The sequence below is a fragment of the Macrosteles quadrilineatus genome, unplaced genomic scaffold (genome assembly GCF_028750875.1).
Source record: "Macrosteles quadrilineatus isolate MER2022 unplaced genomic scaffold, UCM_ALF_1.0 Scaffold_2__2_contigs__length_208266976, whole genome shotgun sequence".
In the NCBI taxonomy this organism is placed as follows: Eukaryota; Metazoa; Arthropoda; class Insecta; order Hemiptera; family Cicadellidae; genus Macrosteles; species Macrosteles quadrilineatus.
Window position 1 is genome coordinate 118,470,624 of NW_026542595.1, and position 22,545 is coordinate 118,493,168.

Here is a 22,545-nt window from a genome sequence, read left to right on the forward strand (position 1 = left end):
TTTCCTTGGTCTGCCTCATTATTCAAGTAAATGGTGTAACATGGTTAGAGAGAGGCGTGGTCTGTGTCTGTGCTGTGGACGAGCAGATGAAAATAAACTTGTTGACGAAGCTGTGCTGAGATTGAGATCGGCCTTGATTGCTTTTGTTGAGTGCAAATCGCGGAACGTTGCAATCGTGGTATTTCTGTACCATTGATTCATTCGATTGACCATTCGAAACCGTATGATGGTATTTGAAAAACACACAGTTTACCACTAACTTTGATTATAATATTCTTATCCTATTTTTATTTCAACGCTACTAGATGCTTAGTATATTTTACGCTTTTGGAAGGGAGCGCTCGAAGCCCTCGTCTTATTAGCAAAGTTGTTATCGTGCTCTGTAAGTAGTTAAAATAATTTGTCTGGTATATAAAATTCATCGTATAACATAATAGATTGGACTTTTTATTGATGAGCTACCTCATGTTTACTCCAATATTATACATTCATTTAAATACTTATACAAATTTACATCGCTGCCTCCATGGACTGAAAAAGACAGAAATACAACTTGGTTAATGTTTGATGTTGCAATCCTTTTTAAATCGCTTTGGAATTTAATCAGCTGTTGTCTAGACTTCTGAATGTACAATGACGGAAAGTAAAGTTTTGCGGGCCACAAACGAAATCAGCTGTTTTAAACCGTAGACTCAAGTTATTGGTTCAAATTTAGAACATTTAGTATAGTCAGAGTTATAAGAGATGATGCTCATTCGATTACGTTCTCATTTGGTAAAAACCTAGGTACAGCTGGGTATGGTTCAGTCTTCAGTAATATCGGTTTGCACATCAGTTCAAGTAGACTACTCGTCTTTTAGTTTGTTCCCTTGTATCGACGACAGTGGCATTTTTACAGGAGGGCAAAGTACAGTGTACTAAAATAACGCTTTTAGCGAAAGCTGTCCAAACCCATCTTATTGTAAAAATGTGTCAGTTTTGTTGGTTGTTTCAGGCAACTTTTGGCAGCAATAGGTTCTCTCTTGTTACAAGGTTTTTTTCTACTCTTGGGTTATAAATACCATAAAAGTAGTAATATTTTACAACTTTCCAAATGAATATTTAGTTATAACAGTTAAAAATTGTTAAACAATCAGAAGCAAATGAGCAAATACATCAACCCTCTGAATGAACCGGACAAAACCGACCATAAAATTGTCTTCAGCTGATCTATTCAGGATGATAAATTTATAGGGGAGTAGGCTACAATATATGCAGTCTAGGACATAGGACTTAGATCGGCCGGTGGGATAGACAATGAAACGGAAGGTCCACTAATTAAATAATAATATGACTTTTGAGTGGAAGGAATTAACCAAAACAAAAACAATTAACCAAAACAAAGACTCTCAAATCACCTAAGAGTATTATATTTTTTACTTTATTGTGGATAGGGTAGGTTTGGGTGGTAGACTTCAACTTGGACCCAGTGCTAACAAACATTTACTTATGTTGATACCTTTACCTTGTGGTATCCTTTAGCTAATATATTGGCTGTCAAGATAAAATTCCCTGAACCGCAATTTCTTTGTCCGCGGCCACGGAACGGAACGTCAGAGTCACTCCGCCGAGGACTTGGAACCAACTCAAGAGCAATGACACCATCCAGTGTTGCCAACTTTCAAATATTCCGGAAACATTATTGGTCAATACACTATAACTCTCAGAAATAGCATACAGTCGGTCCATTGACTTTAGATGCTGCAAGTAGACTTTTTATCCTATTGTAAAATTTGAAACTTGTGATTTTGTTTGGTATTCTGGTTACAGTCCGCAGTAAGTGTGGTTGTGTTGACCATGGTACATGTATGTTTTTCTCTCATTTTTAAAGGACGTAAGGATTTACTTTTAATGTCCTTTACTTACATCAAGGTTTACTTACATTCATTGTAGAATGGAGTGAATAATGTATTTAGCTGTTTACTGACAAAGATCGGTTGTTTCTCCAGCCAACAGTATTCATTAAATACCAAAGGTCAGGGCAAAACTAAACCCAATTTCGAACCATCAGAAAGCTAGTGACTTTTTGAGAACCTTTCGATTGTTAAGACAGGTTTTATAATAACTATTACTATCCAGCTATGCAATTTACACAATTTCATCAGCAAGAACTCTCTCGACTTCCAAAACAGTCAGGAACATCGCAAAAGACGACAAGATGCAGTACATAACCTGTAGAGAACGCGAAGATTTTAGAACACTAATCAGCTGACCTTGAATTGACAGTGAAGAACGCCAGGAGAGTGACGTCTGGCGTGACAAACGTCGTGATATAACACGCGTCACGCGATATTGTCACGGTGGCAACTGTAGTTTACATCAAGTGTATAGCTTTATTTCACTTTAAAAAAAAAATATATATATATAAAAAACTTGGCTGAACTCACTTTCGTAAGAGTAACTAGAAACATTACCTTATCAAAACACGATTTGAAGAACTCACTTTTGAGAAAAACGTTCTGGGACCTCTTTTTTAAATAAAAAAATATATATTACAAAAGTTATATCATCGGACATTTTTTCAGGGTGAAATTTGAGAAATATAACTATTACTTATACTCTTAAAAGAATTTTAATTAAAAAAAAAAAAAACATTATGAGGTTGATATTTAATTTGGAAGTATCACTTTAGAGGATTCAATTTAGAAACCCCATCTCTTTGAGAGTAGAATTTAACAATTAAATATTATTTCATTTTAAAACATACTTTATGGAGAAATTTTGCAAATATTGTGTTTAATTAAATTGAGTAGGTCTCTTTTTGAGATTGAAAATATGGTTTTAAATCTTAAATTGTTTGAAGGTTGAGTTTTAAAAATCGTCATAATTTATTTTTACCAAAGAATTAAACCAAACGATGTAATGAAAGGGTTTGCTCTCAACAACTTTAAATTCCCTTAACAATCATTCTAGCTTTTCAAAATCTCACTTTATTTAGGATTCACACCATAGTGTAGCGTAGCATCGAATTTTAGAATTGACTATTTATCTATTTAGTAGTAATTGAGACGATATTTTTGGATGCTAGAGTAGACATCTCGTCTATATCTATGGACCACTCGCAGCCAATCTTTGATACGAATATGAACATAGTTATAAATGAGCAACTCACTGAATGGCCTACTGACAAATTGTTTTATCATCTCTTATAGGTAAAAAAAATGCTGTACTTCAACATGTTTACTATTATATTAGTTGACTTTTAATTTGACTCTGCTCATGTTTCTGCTGGTGTATGAGTATTCAACAGAAATCAGTGATAGCTCTATACTCTGTCACAACTTGATATAAAACAGCGTTCAAGTTTATACTAAAACGGTCTTCAACATTGAATAAAAAGTATAGTTCTGTTTGTATAGTCAAAGATTGTCGCCCTATATTCTATTCATTTAGAGTCTTCTTCAGCTATGATCAAATATATCGCTACTGTATGTAATCCTTTTATGCGGCTAGGTCAGAGTTTGTGCAGAATACCCTATAAACAAGTCTTGCAAAGGCTACATGGGTATTTACTGTTCTGCAGTACTGTAGATGTAGTGATGTGTAGAGCCAGCAAAGTAGGGCAATGACAACGACACAAGACAGATGGCACCCTGCCAGTGTACAGGGTGTCTCAGAAATCTTGTCGATATTTCAGTTTTACTTCTGGAGTGTGCTGTGAAATTCTGTAAGAACGCCTGAAGTTTGTCAATTTTTATTAATTTCAGTGTAGTTGAAGGCATTGTTAAGATGTTTGGGTCTAACAGTAATGAAATCAGGCAATCAGCCCTTAATGTTTTACTTTGATCGTGAATAGTAGTAGCAATTTTCTTTCAAGTGGTTTTTGGATGATAGTTGAAATAAGCCACTGACAGAATGCGCTGCTGTCTACTCATTTCTGTACACAGACTTTTTTAATGGCCAAACTGAAAGTAAAACTTACGGCAAATTATCGTATCTTTTATGATACAAAGTACTTTAAATATTTAAAGTAGGCTATTCACTCTATACTCATGCATCACTCATATTCAGATTGAAATATGCATCATTATGTTCCTGTCTCAATCCAATGAAATTGATAACGATCAAGACATTGTTCTTATAAAAAGATAAAAACAACTTGCTAAAGAAGAAAAACTTAATTACTCATAAGATATTTACTTCTCCTACAAAAGAATGATACAGAACATTTCATTTTAATTCCGTCCTCATTGCACCACATCTGGCAGAGATGTGTGATAATGTATTGCACATGTTTGTCAAAATGACTTCAAATCATACAGCTGACGACCAGAATTATAGCTATATTTCTACTGAAATGAATGTTTATCGTAAATTCAAAGTGAAATTTCAATTATAATCGAGTCGCTAGATGATAAATTCTTAACTACGAGACCAGGTGCTTTCCCCTCCCAGATGATGGACTAAGTCCAGCTGGCATGTATCTTCATACGTAAATCCGGACATCGGGAATATATAAACCGTTTCCGCCTCGGTCGCTCAAACCGCGATGTTTTAATCCTTCAAACATCGCCAGTCTTTTAATCTTTTCATTCATATGATGAGTAGGGAAATGATTGTGGTACCGAAATTCTTCTCGTTCACGATTCAACAATAATTTAAAGAATATTGTGGGATATGGTATTGAAGAGTGTAAACATGGACTTTGGACACTGTAAGTGGTCCTCTGTTGTGCAGTAGATCTATTTTGTTAACTATTAATTCAACCAATAATGCTGGTAAATAGTCTTTAGTAAGTCTGGTAATCATAGATCCGGCTAGTGGGTAGCTGAGTACAGTACTTGCCTTATCAAAAGGTATCCGGTTCAATTATGGTAAAAGCCAAGAGCTCTTTAAACGTTTAAACTGGGACAAGCTGTCTTTAATATTGCTCTCAAATAAATGATCCTGATGGCTAAATAAACAGTTTGGTCTTAGACAGTAACAAAGCTACATAGGTCATGTCACTCATTTAGCGTAAAATACGCACCCAGGAGTGCGTTGTTGTCTTAAAGCAAAGCTAAGCACTCACACACATCACAGGCAGTGTTCGCTGATTTAGCTCTCAACGACTTCTCTCATATTGAAAATACTTCCGTTACAAAAACCTGCAGACTTAATTAATTCCTATTTGCCAGATTTGGTTTCACTCAAATATTTCCTTTAAAATGTCAGATTTATTCCCTTTTTGAATAAAATTAGGTGTAATGGGTCAAAGTATATCCATAAATAAACAAACTACAGTTTACTTATTCTCCATAAGAATAAAACAGGTATTTTAAATTTCAGATTTTTTAGTTTTCTTGGTGACCATTTAGCGTTCAGCAACACTTCAACATACTAAATCATTTGTTTTTTAAGCTCTACAAAAGCTTTAAAAAGAAATTGCAAATTTTTATGTTTTGAGGAACTAACTGAGAAACCTCGAACAAACCCCATTCCCATAATCCAATCGTTTTAGTTTGCAAACTCATACGAATGAACAGAGGTTGACACGCTTGTACCAAATTTAAAAAAAAAAAACTGATTATTTTGCCTTGAGTTATCTTGTTATTGTATATAAATATACCAACAAATTTAATCGGTCCTGGGGATAGGCCTTGCTTCACCATGAGACCTTATAGCTTATTCCCCACATGGGAAATTCGGTAATAAGACTCTCCTAAATTATTACTAATTATGGTCTGTTTTACGGTTAAAAAAAAAATGACATGAACCCGAAGAAAGGTGCTGGAGTGTTATGAGTAAGTTAAGGCTTTATAAGTAGGTTCCTGTGGAGGCTGATTAGGTAAGAACCAACAACAAGTAGTACAAGTAGTACACAAGTAGTACAAGTGGCCATTTAACAAATAGCCCGTTCACAAAATTAAAGGAGCAGGTCCCCCCTCCACTGTTTTTAAATAATGTATTGATCAGCTGATCAATTGTTGCAGAGACAAGATGGACACAGTTTACCCGGAGCCGTTGTCCCGAATACTGCGCAGGACAGACAAGAGGCCGAGGGACAGGGGTCGAGGATCAGCTGCAAGATACAGGACACAACCTGTCACCTTCTCTGAGATACAGGTGGGAATACAAATAAATACATTTTGAAAGTCTAGCTTGGAGTAGCTTCTTCGGCCCCTCTTGTTCTCATTGTACAGTACCCTGGTTGATATGTAATCTTAGTAAGTTGTGAGGCACTAATAATTGTAAAAAAATATTATTTTGCAGAAAGACTCATCTCTAGAATGCATTTGAAAGAAATAGCCTTTTAGCCAACGGCATTCTTGGATTGCAGTTTGCATTTTGTTTCGTTGTCTTTGGATTTCTTGATTTCCGTTAGTTAAATTTGTATGGCTGTGAGATACGACCATCTGTAAAAATACTGTCTTTAATTGTTTCGTCCGCTGTTGCTATTGTCATTGTTGCTGTTCCACTGGTTCCAGTTACAAAACGAAACACTCAACAGTAATAATCGCTCGTGGTGACGTGGACTGCGGGTTCCATTCGCTGTGCCGTTGTCTAATAACTATTTAATCGTCATCACTTTTGATCATAATGTTATATACCTAACTGCGCATTTGATTTATTTGCTGTTGGTTGTGGTCCAGCCTTAGGTTTGTGTTTTTCAGTCATGGGGGTTTTTCTCGGGTTATCAAAAGATTTTTTTCAAGCGCCTCAGACCTAAACAAGCGAGAATTAATGTTAATGAGACATGAAGATTACCCAGAAAACATTAAAAAATAAGCCACGGTTGTGTTCTTACCTGTAACATTTATTTTTAACGTGTTTACAGTATCATTTTAAAATTCAAACATCTTTACTTTCGGACCAGTGACATTATTATTTTGTTTATGCTTATTATCTATACAGTTTAATGTTTTAATATCCGTGACCGTGGGTATTTTTATTACAATCTTAAGCTTTAAATCGTGCCAGAAACTTAAAACACGTTTTAAGATAATCGGATAATGATAATGCAATAAGCCACTTCAAATAATGCGTGATATCAACGAGTATTTTTCATCTATGCCGGTACTTAAACTCAACATCTCAAAAATGCCCGTGACAACTAACTTTATTCCTTACGCTGGTGGCAGAATTTTTATTTCAGCTGCAGTTTTTTTATTACGGACAAAATGAGAGCATTCTATTACCTTTACCGCAACGATACGGTTTGGAGCCATCGTCCTCGGTGATCTAATGGATGGATAGCATGTCGGGCTGAGAAGATGAAGGTATGCCAGGGGCCCTATTTTTGAAATGGTTGACTGTTGAGTTGAGTGTCGAGTCATTCTATTTCCAATCGTTTCGTATTTTTGAAACGGTTGACGGTGGACTTATACAACCAAAACTACTCAGCACCTATCGAGCTGTTGAGTGGAGGTTGACTGCACTTTCTTCTTCCTCTCTTTCGGCAAAAAATTACTCTTTTTGAGACGACGCCATATTGTTTTGTTATTGCTTTAATTTACTAATTGCGATTTAGAGGTTATGTATTTGTTGTCAATGTATTAGCACCCAATTATGCGATTGTTTTCTGTAGAATAATCGCATTTTAATTTTATTTACTGTATCAATACTAGACTATTTAATCAAGGGTTTTATTCTTGTTGGAATGTTTGAAATAGACTAGGCATACTAATTGAACTTATTATAAGATAATTATTGTTATTAGACCTATGATTTAATGTATTAAAGATTGTGGTAGAGAGAAACAATATCATAGTTTGTTTCAATACCATTCACCTAATAAAGGGATCAAATTAATTTAAGTTACGATATGCTTTCAGTGCAATGGCAAATAGCCGCTTTAACCTAAATAAAAAACAATTAAAAATGACATAAAACAAACCGATGAAGGAAACTAAAATAAGGTGATGTGTTCCGAAATAGAGACGAAGAAAGCAAATAATAATGTATTTAGGATGAGTGTAGGACCTAAATTAAAGTGCAGCCTATGCCTAAACTTATAATTAGCTACACCCTAAAACAAACACCCATAGTAAATTTTATTTTTAATACTTAAGTTTATTACTTTATTTAGTTTACTTTAGTTTATTACTTAAGTTAAGGTACTTTGCAATCACTAAGATTAAGCAAGACATAACCTCAATCTCAATCTCTCAAGAACGGAGTTGACAGTTTTGAGTTTACCTCAGTGTCTCGAAATATGGCAGATTGAGATTAGCTGCCAGATTTTAGAGTAAGAAGATGTTAAATCGAAGTCCGCAAGAACTCTGCATTGTGATTGGTTCAAAATGACGTCATCTGAATTTTTGACGGTCGTATGCTCTACATTTCCACCACGAGTCTCTCAACTAGTGATTCCCAACTCGCTTCCCAACTGTTGGGTTTCAAAAATACCAAATCATGTTGTTGGTTGAGTTGAGTGCTGACGATTGACTCAACTGTCAACCATTTCAAAAATAGGGCCCCAGGTTCGAATCAAATCGGTGGCACTAACATGTCTAATATTTTTGCATTATCAGCAGGTTTGCTTAGGTTATGACACTTTAATTTTATAATTAAAACATTAAAATTAAATTTGAGGCATTTATAATTTTATTTTATGAACGAACTATTTTTTAGATTAGTGAAAAATTCATTAGATTTTTTCATTATTAGCAAGTTTAGGTAGTTAGGTTATGACAGTTTAATTTTAGAACTAAAGAATTAAAAAATAAATTTTATATTTTTCTTTGTTTTATAATTTAAATTTTTTTTATTTCTCATTTTTAACTCTCATTTAGTCCGTATTAAACAACTGCAGCTGAAATAAAAATTGTGCAGTCTGGTGATGTGAGTTGAATAGTGTGGCTACATGGTAGTCAACCAGCCCAGCTTTTTATATGCGGACATGAAGAAGAAGAAGATCTTGAGAAGAAAAAGAAGAACATATCACCTAACACTTAACCTGTCTGTCACTTTATCAAATACTGTCATGTCATTCGCTACTGATAGTGAGACGATGATAATGATGACATGCATTTTCGTTAAGAAAACTAAAAGAAAAGCTAGAAAAGCTCACTTTAATTTCTTAAAAGATAGTATTTTTTACTGTGGTTTGTGGACTTAAACTAGTGGGTTTCGTGTGTGTTTTAAAGTGTTGTGATGTAATAAGGTAATAAGGTAATGTATGTGCTAACAAAGTCTTAGTGGTGCTGGTGCCGGTGAGTAATCTTATTTTGTTTCTACGTGATAAGAATTTTGGTTTAGCTTAGTCCTGAATAAATTTGAAAAACTGATAATGTTAGTGAAATTCGCTCATGCTCATGAATATAGGACCAGATTTTTTATTTGCCGTTATAATTAGCCTAGTGCTGGTATTGTGATTTGTTCCAAAACATTTTTATATGTAGGTAACTTACCTAGGCCTAGACAACCTTGAAAAGTGTAGGTAGGCCTACATATGTTTGTGTAGGTACCTATTATGTTAGGTATATGTTGTTAAATGCTATTTTAGACTTGTAAATTTTGCCGGAATCCGATTATTTAGGCTGGAGAATTAAAGGTTAGTTTAGGCCTACCTACTTCACTGCCTCTCACAGACTAGGTTAGTGATGGAACGGCTGCACTTTACTTTAGGTCCTACACTCATTCGAATGAAAATATTGGTAATTATTTACCCTATTTACACTGGGATTTGATGTAATTTTGATATGTCTACTTACAGTATTTTTAACGCTGAATCCAAAAATGCAATCAGTTTTGGTCGGAGAGATTCCTAAGTGGCCGTACAATTATATAATTAATATTAAGCTTCAGTTTTGTTGATTTACTAACATATTTATGGTATGGACGAGTCCAAGGATGAGTCGGTTCATTATAACCTAACATTTACCTTCCTAATCTAACCTCACTTCAAAACACTTAATACAGTCACGAATCCGCATATAACCCGACTTACCTTCCTCACATGCCTAAATAAGAACTGAACTGATTATTTGGTTTCAAAACTAATTGATTTGACTTCATTCCGCATTAGATCAAGTATAAACAGTTGTTTGCTCTTCTCACTCAGTCCTCACTCCTCACTCTTCACTCAGTACGGACCCGTCCAGCTCCAGACCACGCCATATTACCATTACCCAGTACAGTACAGCAACCGCACCACTCAATTATCCTTAGATTCGTAATCCTAACCTTCGTTTTACGGCCACTTGGGAATCTCTCCGACAAAAACTGATTGCATTTTTGGATTCAGCGTTAAAAATACTGTAAGTAGACATATCAAAATTACATCATATCCCAGTGTAAATACGGTATAAATATTTGCCAAAATATCGATTAGGTTTTTGATTGTTTCATTCGATATATCGTTTGGTTAGTTAGGTTATGTTAACCTTATTTAACTTACCAAACGATCCCTATCGGATTGTTTAATTCATTTCATGATATTGGATTCCTAACCAACCAAACGATATATCGAATGAACCAATCGATTAATCGATATATCGGTCAATATTTTCATTCGAATGAGTGTCATTTGACTAAGAAAACGATTTGTTATTCGATAGTTATGTTGTTTGTTATTCAATAGCTACGAGAGCTGTTTGAATATTTTTTTTTAATAGATTTGGGTAATCTTAAGTTTATTGGTTTAAAAAGTTTGTAAGTAAAATGCCTATGACAGTAAGATATTAGTGTGTTTTGTTTGAGTAAATTTATTACAAATTAATTATTTGAAAACTATCCCACATATCTAACCTTTCATCACTACTATAACTATTTGTTCAAACTATTATTTTATCACTGAAGCGTTCTGGGAATATGTAGGCCTAGGCTACCGGTGCAGATTAACTGGTGACACCGGTACCGCCCCGTGGCAAGAGTCTTGGTATCCCAGAATGATTAGTCACCGGTTTACGGTACACATCGGACATCCACCTACTATTTAGTTTATAATATTAAAATCAATCAAACTTACCCTCACAGAATAATTTTTTTATTTAATTATTTAGGCCTACGGTACTTAGGTTATGATATAATAATCGTAATAAATTGAAAGAATAACAAACAAATGAGTAAAGCTCAGGTTTTTAGCGAATTTCCCTATAGGGAAGTAGCTATTACCGTAGGTGGCAGAGTAAGACCTAGACCCGGGACCGATTTACTTTTTCATTTGATGTCCCCAGAGGCCAAAAACATAATTCGTTCAAATTTTTATATATGTATATATATTGAATAAATATATCGTTCACTATTGAGGGCTACTATTATTATTAATAAATGAAATAAATAATTAAACATTTAGTACCCTTTTTTTAACTTATTAATTTATTGAATAAACTAACATGTTTCGGCTCTTAGGCCATGATCACAGTTATGAACAAATAGTAAATAAATAGAAATGTAAATAATAAATAAGTAAATTATCATATGATTTTGTACAACAACTTAAGCCAACCTATATACTAGACAAAATTCCAAAATCATATGATAATTTACTTATTTATTATTTACATTTCTATTTATTTACTATTTGTTCATAACTGTGATCATGGCCTAAGAGCCGAAACATGTTAGTTTATTCAATAAATTAATAACTTAAAAAAAAGGGTACTAAATGTTTAATTATTTATTTCATTTATTAATGTATATATATAGGCCTATATATATACGTCCGTGAACGCGATAACTTGAGTAATTTTTGTCCGATTTTGATGAAATTTGGTTTAAAGGTGTAAAGCAGGATAAACTTGAATGAGTTCGCGAACCAGCATGATCGGACCATGGGAACGGTGCTTTACGGGGGGTTTTATGGGGTAAAAATTGGTTTTTCACACTTTTGACCCTCAAAACACAAAATTTCCCAATTTCTCTTTAGACCTTTTTAAAGAGCTTAAAAAACAAATAATTTAGTATATAAAAGTATTTTTGTTCGGTTATTAGTAACGGAGAAAAAATAAAATTGTAATTAAAAATTCCCATATTATTTTTATGGAGAATATTGTCAAATGTTGTAGTTTGCTTGTTTATGGATATATTTTGATCAAACTTGGCAAATCTATTTATTTTGTACTAACTTAAGCTATCAATATTTTACTAAAAAACACACTTTATTAGTTTCCTTGTAGCAGCAAACCTGGGTACTCGTTAAACCTAATGTTATTAAAATATATTTAATTGAAAATCAATTCAGACAGATGGAAATTCGCTTAGCCGGCAGGTTTGCTGCGGCGGGGGTATTTAACATTAGGTAGGCTATATGGAAAGTTCCCGTTGGAAAGGAATTACTTCCTTAAAGGGCAACTTATGAAATAGGCCTAATGGATAGTTTTGCGCAAGGTTTCTTGTCATGATGAACATTTTTACCGGTACCGGTACCTATATGGTTTATGGGGGTGTGACTTGTAGCTTTCTCAAAAGTTCATGGGTACTTTGGGACATATGGATATCGGATTGAAAAATAAAATATCAAAAAGAAATTATCGATAATAATGAATGTTCCCATTAATAGGGAAGTACCGTTTTTCCTAAATAAACCTATTAGTATTCTTTATCATTTAATTGATAGAAATAACTAGATGGAGTGAAGGTGGCGCTAATTATCTGGATTCTGACTATCAGGATACTGTCCGTTCTATTCCGCGAAGTGTAACCTAAGTGGCATGTAATTGACATGGTTAGTTTTTGATGTTTCAAAACTAAACACAGTTATTCTTGATTACTGTCTCCCAATAATGGTTAAAGCTAAATGAACAGCTGGTCTCAAATCAGTAACAAATCTGTAGGCCTACAAGTTTATTCACCTTCCATTCGCTGAAGGTATTTTCCTACCTAGGTCTAAATAGTACTAAAATGACATATTATTAGTTCGGCCGCTTAGAAAGCTACCTCCTAGTTTACCTAACGATCACGTAAAGAGAAACAAGTAGAAAATTTAAAGTACGAGCCTTGGTGAGTGCCTTAAAAACTTCTACAAGTGTCGTTAAGACTATTTTTTCAAACTCAAATTCAAATAGTTTATTGCCATTAAGTATACATGTCATACAATAGGCCAGGTCAATGGAGATAATTTACAACTCAAAGTATAGTTAAGTAAACAAGTTGGGTACCTAAGTGCCTATATTAAAATAATTAGGGCTAAAATTGGCAGTGAGATACAGCTTAAAACTAAATGACAATAGATTTTTAAATAAAGTTAACAGCATGAAAGACTATTATATCACAGTTCATGTAACCATTGTTACATAGGTACTTTAGAAACAAGTACTTGGGGACCGAGCTTTGCTCGGGGAAAATCATTAGTTCACTCTGAAAGCAGTCTTAGTATTGGAGATACATAAATCCATTCCCAAACTCCACACGGCTCGCCTTTACTTTGTCCTACACCATTTCCTACGTCATGAACCTGTTTCCCTCCATTCCCATAGCACTTTAGGATTGTAGATACCTTAATCTAATCGTTATTAACAGTTCCCACACTCCGGACAGCTCGCCTTGACTACTTCCTTCACCACTTCCTACGTCGCAAACCTGTTTCCTCCCTTCCCATAGCATTTCAGAATTGAAGACACCTTAATCTAATCGTCATAAACAGTTCTTACGCTCCATACTACTCGCCTTTACTAATTCCTTCAACACTTCCTACGTCGCAAACCTGTTTCCCTCCCTTCCTATAGCATTTTAGGATTGCAGATACCTTAATCTAATCGTCATAAACAGTTCCCACACTCCAGACTACTCGCCTTGACTACTTCCTTCACCACTTCTTACGTCGCGGACCTGTTTTCCTCCCTTTACATAGCATTGTAGGATTGCAAATACCTTGATCTAATCACCATAAACAGTTCCCACGCTCCAGACAGCTCGCATTGACTACTTCCTTCACCACTTCCTACGTCGCAAACCTGTTTCCTCCCTTCCCATAGCATTTCAGAATTGAAGACACCTTAATCTAATCGTCATAAACAGTTCTTACGCTCCATACTACTCGCCTTTACAAATTCCTTCAACACTTCCTACGTCGCAAACCTGTTTCCCTCCCTTCCTATAGCATTTTAGGATTGCAGATACCTTAATCTAATCGTCATAAACAGTTCCCACACTCCGGACTACTCGCCTTGACTACTTCCTTCACCACTTCTTACGTCGCGGACCTGTTTTCCTCCCTTTACATAGCATTTTAGGATTGCAAATACCTTAATCCAATCACCATAAACAGTTCCCACGCTCCAGACAGCTCGCATTGACTACTTCCTTCACCACTTCCTACGTCACGGACCGGTTTCCCTCCCTTCCCATGGCATTTTAGGATTTCCCATACCCTAAATTTTACCATTAGGATACCATTTTAAGATTTGCCATATCTTATTGTCATAAACAGTCCCCACACTCCGGACTGCTCGCCTTTACTACTTCCTTCATCACTTGCTACGTCACGGACCTGTTTCCCTCTATTCCCATAGCATTTTATGATTGCCTTTACTACTTCCTTCACCACTTCCTACGTCGCGGACCTGTTTCCTTCCCTTCCCATAGCATTTTAGGATTGCAGATACCGTAATCTAATCGTCATAAACAAATCCCAGACTTCGCACTTCTACCCTTGACTACAATGTATCGAGTAATCTTCAGTATAATCTTTGCTCAATATTAACAAGTGATGTTTTTCCTTTTGTACTGTATTTGTAATTTGCTAGTATACTGTGGGTAATTGGCTTATTATGAACACATGCTACAACTTCAAGTCTTTTGTTTACTTTTTCCTTGTTATTTAATTCAGCCAACATGGTTACCTAGCAACCCATAAGACTAATGTTAAAAAAATGTGATTTTCAGTTTCATTTTTCTACGTAATTAGATTTTTGTTGGCAGTTCTAACTGCATTAAACTCGTTTTTAGGCCAGGAATAAACTATTTACAATATTTGAAGAAAATCGTCGGAGCCGTTTTCGAGATCTTTGTGCAAGCAAGCATACATACATACATACATACATACAAGCAAACATTGCTCATATTAGAATATAGGATATCCTACTTAACAATTAGAATTTTACAGAAAATCATCATGTTTGAAAGATAAAAATTCCTCGATAGAGTAGATAAACTTTCTGTTCAAAAAATCGGTCAATACATTTTTCAGTGACTTAATAGGCAAGTTGCATACAGTTTCAGGGAGGACATTGAAAAGTTTGAGTTGTAAATATTTATAGCTGCGCTGTGTTGAGGCCAGTCTTAATTATGGTAACTCTAAATCATTCCTTAGTCTGGTGTAATGATTGTGAGTTAATGAGCGAGATGAGAATTGTTCAATATTTGATTTTACAAATATGATATTCTGCAAAATATACACACTTGGTAAAGTGAGAATTTTGTATTCAGGGAAAAAAGTCTTACAACAAACCCTACTTTTTATACCAGCTAGGATTTACGCGAGTTGTGTGTACTACTTTACATACGCCAGTGTTGTAATTACTAACAATCACTAGGCCTACTCATAACTTCTAAGAGAGGTTTACAATTTTAATTCTTCTCTCTCCAATCCTTGATCCTCATTGGTCCATTACCCGTGTTGTTGTTAAGTAAAATAGCAATGCTGTTAAGTAAGTAAACAATGCTGCTATGAGAATCTTTTCAATTCTAAGGACTGAACTGAACGGCCACTTTAAAAAAGGGTTGTAGACCAAAGAAATTTATATAATTGTAATTACTAACAAAACTAATTCATCTCTATTGTTGAAGGAAGTGGATGAGGAGAACTTGGAAGAAGATACCATCGAGACAAACAACAACGCTAACCCTGTCCTGGCAAGCAAGTCCGAGCATGATCTCAAGACTAGACTAGACAACCTCCTGAGTAGCGAGCAGACTCGAGCACCTCGTAAGCGAACACTCAAGAGCATCAACAGACTCACGGTGAGTGGCTCATTGAGTTTTACTGAAGATAGATGTCCTGTCTATGTTCCAGCATATTTTTTTGTTTCAAAAAGAACATATCTAGGTAATGACAATTAAGTTGAACTAGAGGCCGACGTTTAACTATCAATATCAGGGCAAACTACTATTCAACTGAAGAGGGTCGTTCATGTAGTATTAGGTTACTAGAGAACCCGTGCGGCTTAATGAGCCGCATAGTATGAAACATAACGCCTAGGAAAACCTTATGCTTAAATTCGAGTAACTTAAGTTACATCTTAGAGTTGCTTGAAAATTTGTTAGAACTAATTTTAAATATCTCTATTGGCGTCGTCAAGGTTCACCTACTTCTCTAAGTTTAAAGTAATTAAAGTTGGTTCATTTTATTTCTTTGATTTGAGACATCCCCCTGATCAAACGAATTTTCTCCGTAGAGTAACCTGAAAAGTGGGGTGATATCAACCATTTAATGTGCCGGTGCTCCATTTTTTAACCACAAAATCTGGGTTACCAACTGGACAGCCATAATCTGCTTTGAATAGGCTAAAGCAGCAACGCCATTGAAAGATGGTTAACGCGTAATTTGACGTCTTGTCTGTCAGTCACAGGGTTTATTCCATTGTCTGTCAGTCATAGTATATGCCCCGCATCAGAACATTCTCACATTGTTCAGTGCAGTTTCTCTTAATACCTTTCCCAAAGTTTTGAAAGTATGGATACATTTGTCGAAATAGGTTGGTTCTTGTAGCTATAATATTTGGATAGCAATTTTACTTTTCTCTTTTTGAACAGTGTAGGCTATATTATTTGCCTCTCCTGAATCATAAAAATAATCTTGACCGTAACTACTCGATCGTTTAATACATAAACACTAATTCCATCACTTATGTATGGTCTAATATTGCCACTAAAACTTTTAATAGCAAATGAGTTTATGAAACTTCTTATTTTTGACTTGAAATGTCTGGATTTTGTTGGTGAATTCAGTAAAAAAAAAACGTAGGCCTATAAAATTGTCCGAGGAACTGGCAACATAACATAGTAGTAAACAATCCATTTACGTTTTTTTTTTTTCAATTGAAGTAGAGCGAGTAATACAAAAGTTTACGATAAAAACATAAGGTCCGCCAAGATTTGGGTTAAACTTACTACTTGAACTTATCATAGTCAAGGTATTATTATAGTTTCTACTAAATGTTTTGAAATGTCCCGATCTGTTAGTGTCTGAAGTAAACATTTCTTGTATGCCTTAATTTGATCTGACATTAGGCAAGTTTATTTTCCCACCATGACAACACTAAGTTGCATAGCAGTGGCAATTTGTATTCAGCTTACCAAGTGAATGTGTATCTGGATGGGTATCTGTTAGACCAGGCCTCTATTTTTCTACTCTCCTCAGTCCTCATACGCACCAGATATCTTATTATTAATTGTGTCCTCCTCCCGTGTTCAATATTTCTTCTTTGAACTTGAGGCATTTTCTGTTCTTCCAACAAAACTGACTTAACTGTTTAACTTGATCTTAACCTACTAAATATTACAAACATCAATATTTACTCCCAAAAAGCTAATGAGTTCCTTTTTATAAACAGCTGTTTTTTGTTTTTAAATTTGTTCTATGTATTTCTTATGGGGAAAACCCGACTTTTGAGAGGGTCTCCCACCCTTAAGAGCAAGAATTTTAAAATTCTAAAACCTTATTGCATAACTACATATTGAGACGAATCTTTTGACACCTCAAATGTTGAAATTGGTCCACAAATAAGGGAGAAGTTGCGTTAACAAAAAACGGCTTCACGTATTATATATATAGATTAGGTAGGGGTGGAGAAAGTAGAACGCGCCAAAATGTTTTAGAGTTCCGGCCTTTTATGGAATGTAGTTTCTCAGGGGGTGGCTGATACTTGTAAACTTGTATACAGTACTATTTTCGATATCTGAATAAATTTCTGGGCTACTCTTCAATAGGCTAGTAGTTTATTTGTCGGGACCACGTAAGTTTGCAGTTGGTGGCAGCCAATCACAAGACGAGGCTAGTGCGATGTTGCCACATCACCCATTGACAACACTAATAAAAATATACAAAGCTTTATTTTCAAATCAGCTGGTATTGTTAGATTTGGCAACACCACACCATTCTCATTGGTTCATTGAAAACCATATGGTAAATAGGCTCCTCCCTCAACTGCAAACTTATGTGGTCCCGACAATAGTTTGTTTTTAAGTTAATAGCAAATTGAATTTATGTTTTTTTTTCTATGGACTCAAATATTTTCCTTTTAAGGTATTTAGGGTTTAAGGGGCTAGAGGTACCAATGATTTTTGTACTGTCAAAGTCTTTAGGCAGGGCACACTGGAGAAACCTGTTTCAGGAGACTGGTGTCATACAATTGGTTTAAAGGAAGCATTTTCTTTAAAAAATGCTCACAGAAGGAACAGGTTTCGATCAGTTTCGTAATATGAATTTGGATGATGATAATGTGATTATATCGGTTGTGGCTAAAGAAAAAGAAAAGAAGGAAGTATTGGGTTCACTCGTTGGTTAGGGATGGTCAACACAGTACTTACGTTTTAACTTGTCAATTGTGCTGTGATCCTTTCAAATTTAAGGATTTTTTAGAATGTCATAGCCTCTTTTTGATCGTTTGGTAGAATCGCTTAGCTCACTAATAACAAAGAAGTACACCAACTGGAGGCCAGCTCTGATTGCTGTGGAAAAAATATCAATAACACGTCGTAGTGCATAAAACCACAAGAAACGCAATACTGCATCCTCTACAAAATCGTTTTTTTTTTTTTATGACCCAGTTTGCAAGAAACCTGCAACATTGTGCACAGCCCTTTGTTTAACTAATCAATCTGTTGCAAGCAACTTAAGTTTCTCGATTCATTGAAACCGGTTTCCTGAAAAAGGTGTCTTCCTGCCTAGCTCTGTGGAGTGGCTGGCCATGACAGAATGATCGTCACAGTTTTTGGTGTTGCGAATGTGTCTTTGATCCTGGTAGATACCAATCTTTCTTGGTATGTGCCAGGATCGCAAAATGAGTCATGTTGGAGTGAGATTATCTGTGTTGCTTTGTAATAAAAAAGCTTCTCAAATACAAAGAAGAGCTGTTCTTAGTCGATTGACGAAGAACAGCTCTTCATTGGCCTATGTGATGAAAAGGCAATGATCCTCTATGCCTAGCCTGAAGTAATGTGTAAAATTGTTCTAGACTAGAGCATTAAGTCCTAGGATGTGAAGGTGGAAAATATAAAAAACACAGTATAGTAGGTACACATAGTCTTGATCTGAGTCGTTTAAACAAATCACCATATGAATTTGAAAACCCATCTCTGTTGATCACGTCTTTAGTTTATAACTTATTGAGTTTTGCCTGTTCCAGGTGGAGGGTCGCCCCACCATGGGTAACATCCCCGCTTCACCAGAATCACCCCCGGAAGCCCCGACCAGTAGACTCCTCACTCTGCCTCGGACTTCCATTTAAGGTCCCCTTCATGCCTCTTCACTCTTTTTTATATTTATATCTTTGTTTACATGTGTATACTATTGTACTTATTGTAAGATAACATTATTGTTAATCTCGTTGGTATTAGTTTCTTTACCTTTTTTATTGCCTAAACATTCTTAAAATTACCCAGAAATTTTATCAAATTGGGTACTTTACGGTGATTGCAGAGAATGGAAATTGAAATTCCTTTTAACAGAAGTTAATCATTTTAATATTGACTAATAAAGGTATAAAGTTACTGACCTGTCTAAACGATGCAATGTATATAATTAATTGCCAGTGATTAGGCCTACTTATTTGTAACAATCTAAAATAGACGTTTGTTGAAAATGTCAAGCTAGGAATAATATTACTCTATTAAAGAGTTTTGCATCTTAGAACGGACAGCCTCACATATAACACTGGCTCACAAGAAACAGAGTAATTCATAACTTTACTACTCCTAGGCTGCAGCTCATGCAACTTTCGTCCATTGACTTTTATTTATTCTTTCTTTCATGTGAATGTTTTGTTAAGTTATTTGTGATGGCCATCGGTCTTTGGGGTTTAAGTGGTTAGTAACTTGCCTAAAGCTTGACTAAAAATCCTTTACTCTAAATTCATGTTTTCACAAAATGAGATTATTTTTCTCCTTCAATAAAAACTATCTATGAGTAAAAAACTACTAATCTTAGCACAGCATAAGTCAATTATTTGAACTCCAACCATCCTAATTGCCAATTATCCAAATCACTTAGGCCTACCAGTACAGAAAGAATTTTAAAAAACCTCAAACTATAGTAAAGAATCATTATTAAAGATTGTTAAAGCCGTGATCAGAGTAAAATATTGAAAACCTCCTGCAGTCTAGTAGACATTATCTGATTGCCCGTGCGGTTCCCGGGCTAGAATAGGACCGCAGCCTCCCCCGGCTTGTCGTAAGAGGCGACTAACAGGGGTTGGGAGATCCTTCTCTTCATGCTCCCAACTTTCTCTGAGGCCAAGTTTCCTTCTTATCTCTGGCTTGGTCCTCAAATCTTTTGTCTTTTCTTTTATTCTTCTTTCTTCAACTCCATTTCGGAGTTCTTTCCTTCTTCTTTGTCGACCGACGGGCTCTATTGAGCCTTGGGAGTACTCGCCCTGTGGAGAGGGGCTGATTTGTGTCTCGCACTGCCGATGGGACTCTTTGGTGCATCGTCAAGGACAAGCCCCTCTGTGTCGTAGTCAGGAAGTGCAGCAAACTTCAAACAGCCATTCGACCTTCAGTTCTCATGAGGATTTAGCAAAATTTTAGTGCATTGAGGTATGGCAATCTATTATTTTGCAAGTATTTCTAAATTCAAGTAGTCAAAATTAACAGTAGGGCCTACTGAAACCAAATCAGTATAGTAGTTTACGCAACGATTGTGATAGTGTTAACGACACTCATACAAGTTCTTAAGGCACTCGCCAAGACTTGTACCTTAAATTTTCTACTTGTGTCGTTAACACTATCTCTACACAATAGTTGCGTAAACTACTATACTGATTCAGTTATTTAAACACGAGTTGCGTACACTACTTTACCTTCAACAGTGTTTTAATTACTAAAAATCACTACCTACTCATAACTTCTAAGAGCGGTTATGTTTTTGTTTATAACCTCTCATTACCACTGACAGTGATGCAACAAAACATTGTACCAAACACTAATTGCACCACTCAAACAATAAATTGGCCTGAATAGCTTATTATTTCAAATTGGTATCATTACAATTTTACTTCTTCTCCCTCAATACTTGAACCTCATTAGTTTAATAATTACGGTTGTAGGTAAAAATATTTTACACCACACTACACTGTTTCAACGAACTTCCCACTCATTAATTTACTCATTTACTCCAGAAAACAGATATTCTCCACCAGTGATAATCAACTGGGGTTCCTATGGTGTAAATATTGTACCTCACTTGTCCAAAATGTGTTTACCGGACCTTCTAGGTAACTTCATATTTAGAGTTGTTTTGTCTCTGGATCACAGTACAAACTATAAAAGGTATAAAGTTACCTGAGTAAGTTACTGCCAAAGTGATCCTGTTTTATCCTTACGGATTACGCGTTTCGAAGACTAAATCTTCATCATCAGATCTTGTACAAGAACATATACTATCACTTCGAAAAGGTCGTCAAATGTTTACATACAAAACACGGACACATATTATATACAAATGTTGACATTACGAATAAACTAAGTAGGCCTACCGACGAAAACTTATGATGTCCGACCGCACAGTTACAGGTGAAGGTCATGACTGAGATGCGGGAGACGGTCGGGCGGTGGACTTTGTACCTCTCGGTTCCTTATTCATCAGCTGTACTTGGTTTGTTATTAGAGTGTCATATAGAGCATTGGACTGGAAACTGATTTTGTCGTTTAATAATGTCTTAGGTTGAATTTTGGTTGATTTATAAATTTCAAACTCTTCTAAAGCGTCCATAACATTGCCTTTGTTGCAGAAATGTAGAGGGGTTAAATTCGTGTTAAAATCACTGTAGTTATGGTTTTCATTTACAAGATGTAATGCGAAATTGGACTTGAGATTATTACTTGCTTTAGGTAAATGTTCTTTGAATCTAGTTTGAAATGTCCTGCCTGTTTGCCCAATGTAAATTTTGTTGCAATCGTCGCATGATAATTTATATATACCAGTTCTGTCGGCTGTATTGTTAACTCTATTTTGATCAGCATTGTTGAGTAATTTTTGCAGTTTGTTTGATGTTTTAAAGGCGATGTTGATGTTCTTTTTTCTTAATTCGTTTTCTAGAATGTTTGGTAACTTATTACCAAACTCCGAAGTTACGTATACTTTTCTTTCATTGGGTTTAGCTACATTCCTAGTGTTCTTTTTCTTTTATTGTTTTTTAATGATCTTATCTATTATAACGGGATCGTAACCATTTTTATGCGCGATATATTTAATAGTAGTTTTCTCTTTTTCAAAGTTTTCAGAGCTTAGTGGAATTGATAGAAGCCGATGAACGAAACTGTTGTATGCAGCCATTTTATGTTTAACAGGATGGTGTGATGTTTCATGAATTGTAGTATCTGTTGAGGTTGGCTTTCTGTAAATATCGAACGTGAAATGTTTGTCACCTCGTATGATAGTTAAATCCAAGAAATTGAGTTTATTGTCCTTTTCCAGTTCTATTG

At 35.3% G+C, this 22,545-nt stretch overlaps 1 protein-coding gene and 1 long non-coding RNA gene across 4 annotated transcripts in view; both read left to right on the forward strand.

Annotated features, from left to right (window-relative positions):
• Positions 1 to 19,446, forward strand: part of LOC128986851 (uncharacterized) — a 52,398-nt gene extending 32,952 nt beyond the window's left edge. For all 3 annotated transcript variants that reach the window (XM_054407422.1, XM_054407420.1, XM_054407421.1), the window contains exons 2-4: positions 5,952 to 6,084; positions 15,691 to 15,864; positions 19,251 to 19,446. In XM_054407422.1, the coding sequence (XP_054263397.1) occupies positions 5,959 to 6,084; positions 15,691 to 15,864; positions 19,251 to 19,352 (402 nt within the window). In that variant the 5' untranslated portion in view covers positions 5,952 to 5,958 and the 3' untranslated portion in view covers positions 19,353 to 19,446. The remainder of the gene's footprint in view (positions 1 to 5,951; positions 6,085 to 15,690; positions 15,865 to 19,250) is intronic.
• A 776-nt stretch (positions 19,447 to 20,222) lies between these two features.
• Positions 20,223 to 22,545, forward strand: part of LOC128984666 (uncharacterized) — a 28,122-nt gene continuing 25,799 nt past the window's right edge. Inside the window, exon 1 of the long non-coding RNA XR_008489998.1 lies at positions 20,223 to 20,658. This is a non-coding gene — a long non-coding RNA (uncharacterized LOC128984666). The remainder of the gene's footprint in view (positions 20,659 to 22,545) is intronic.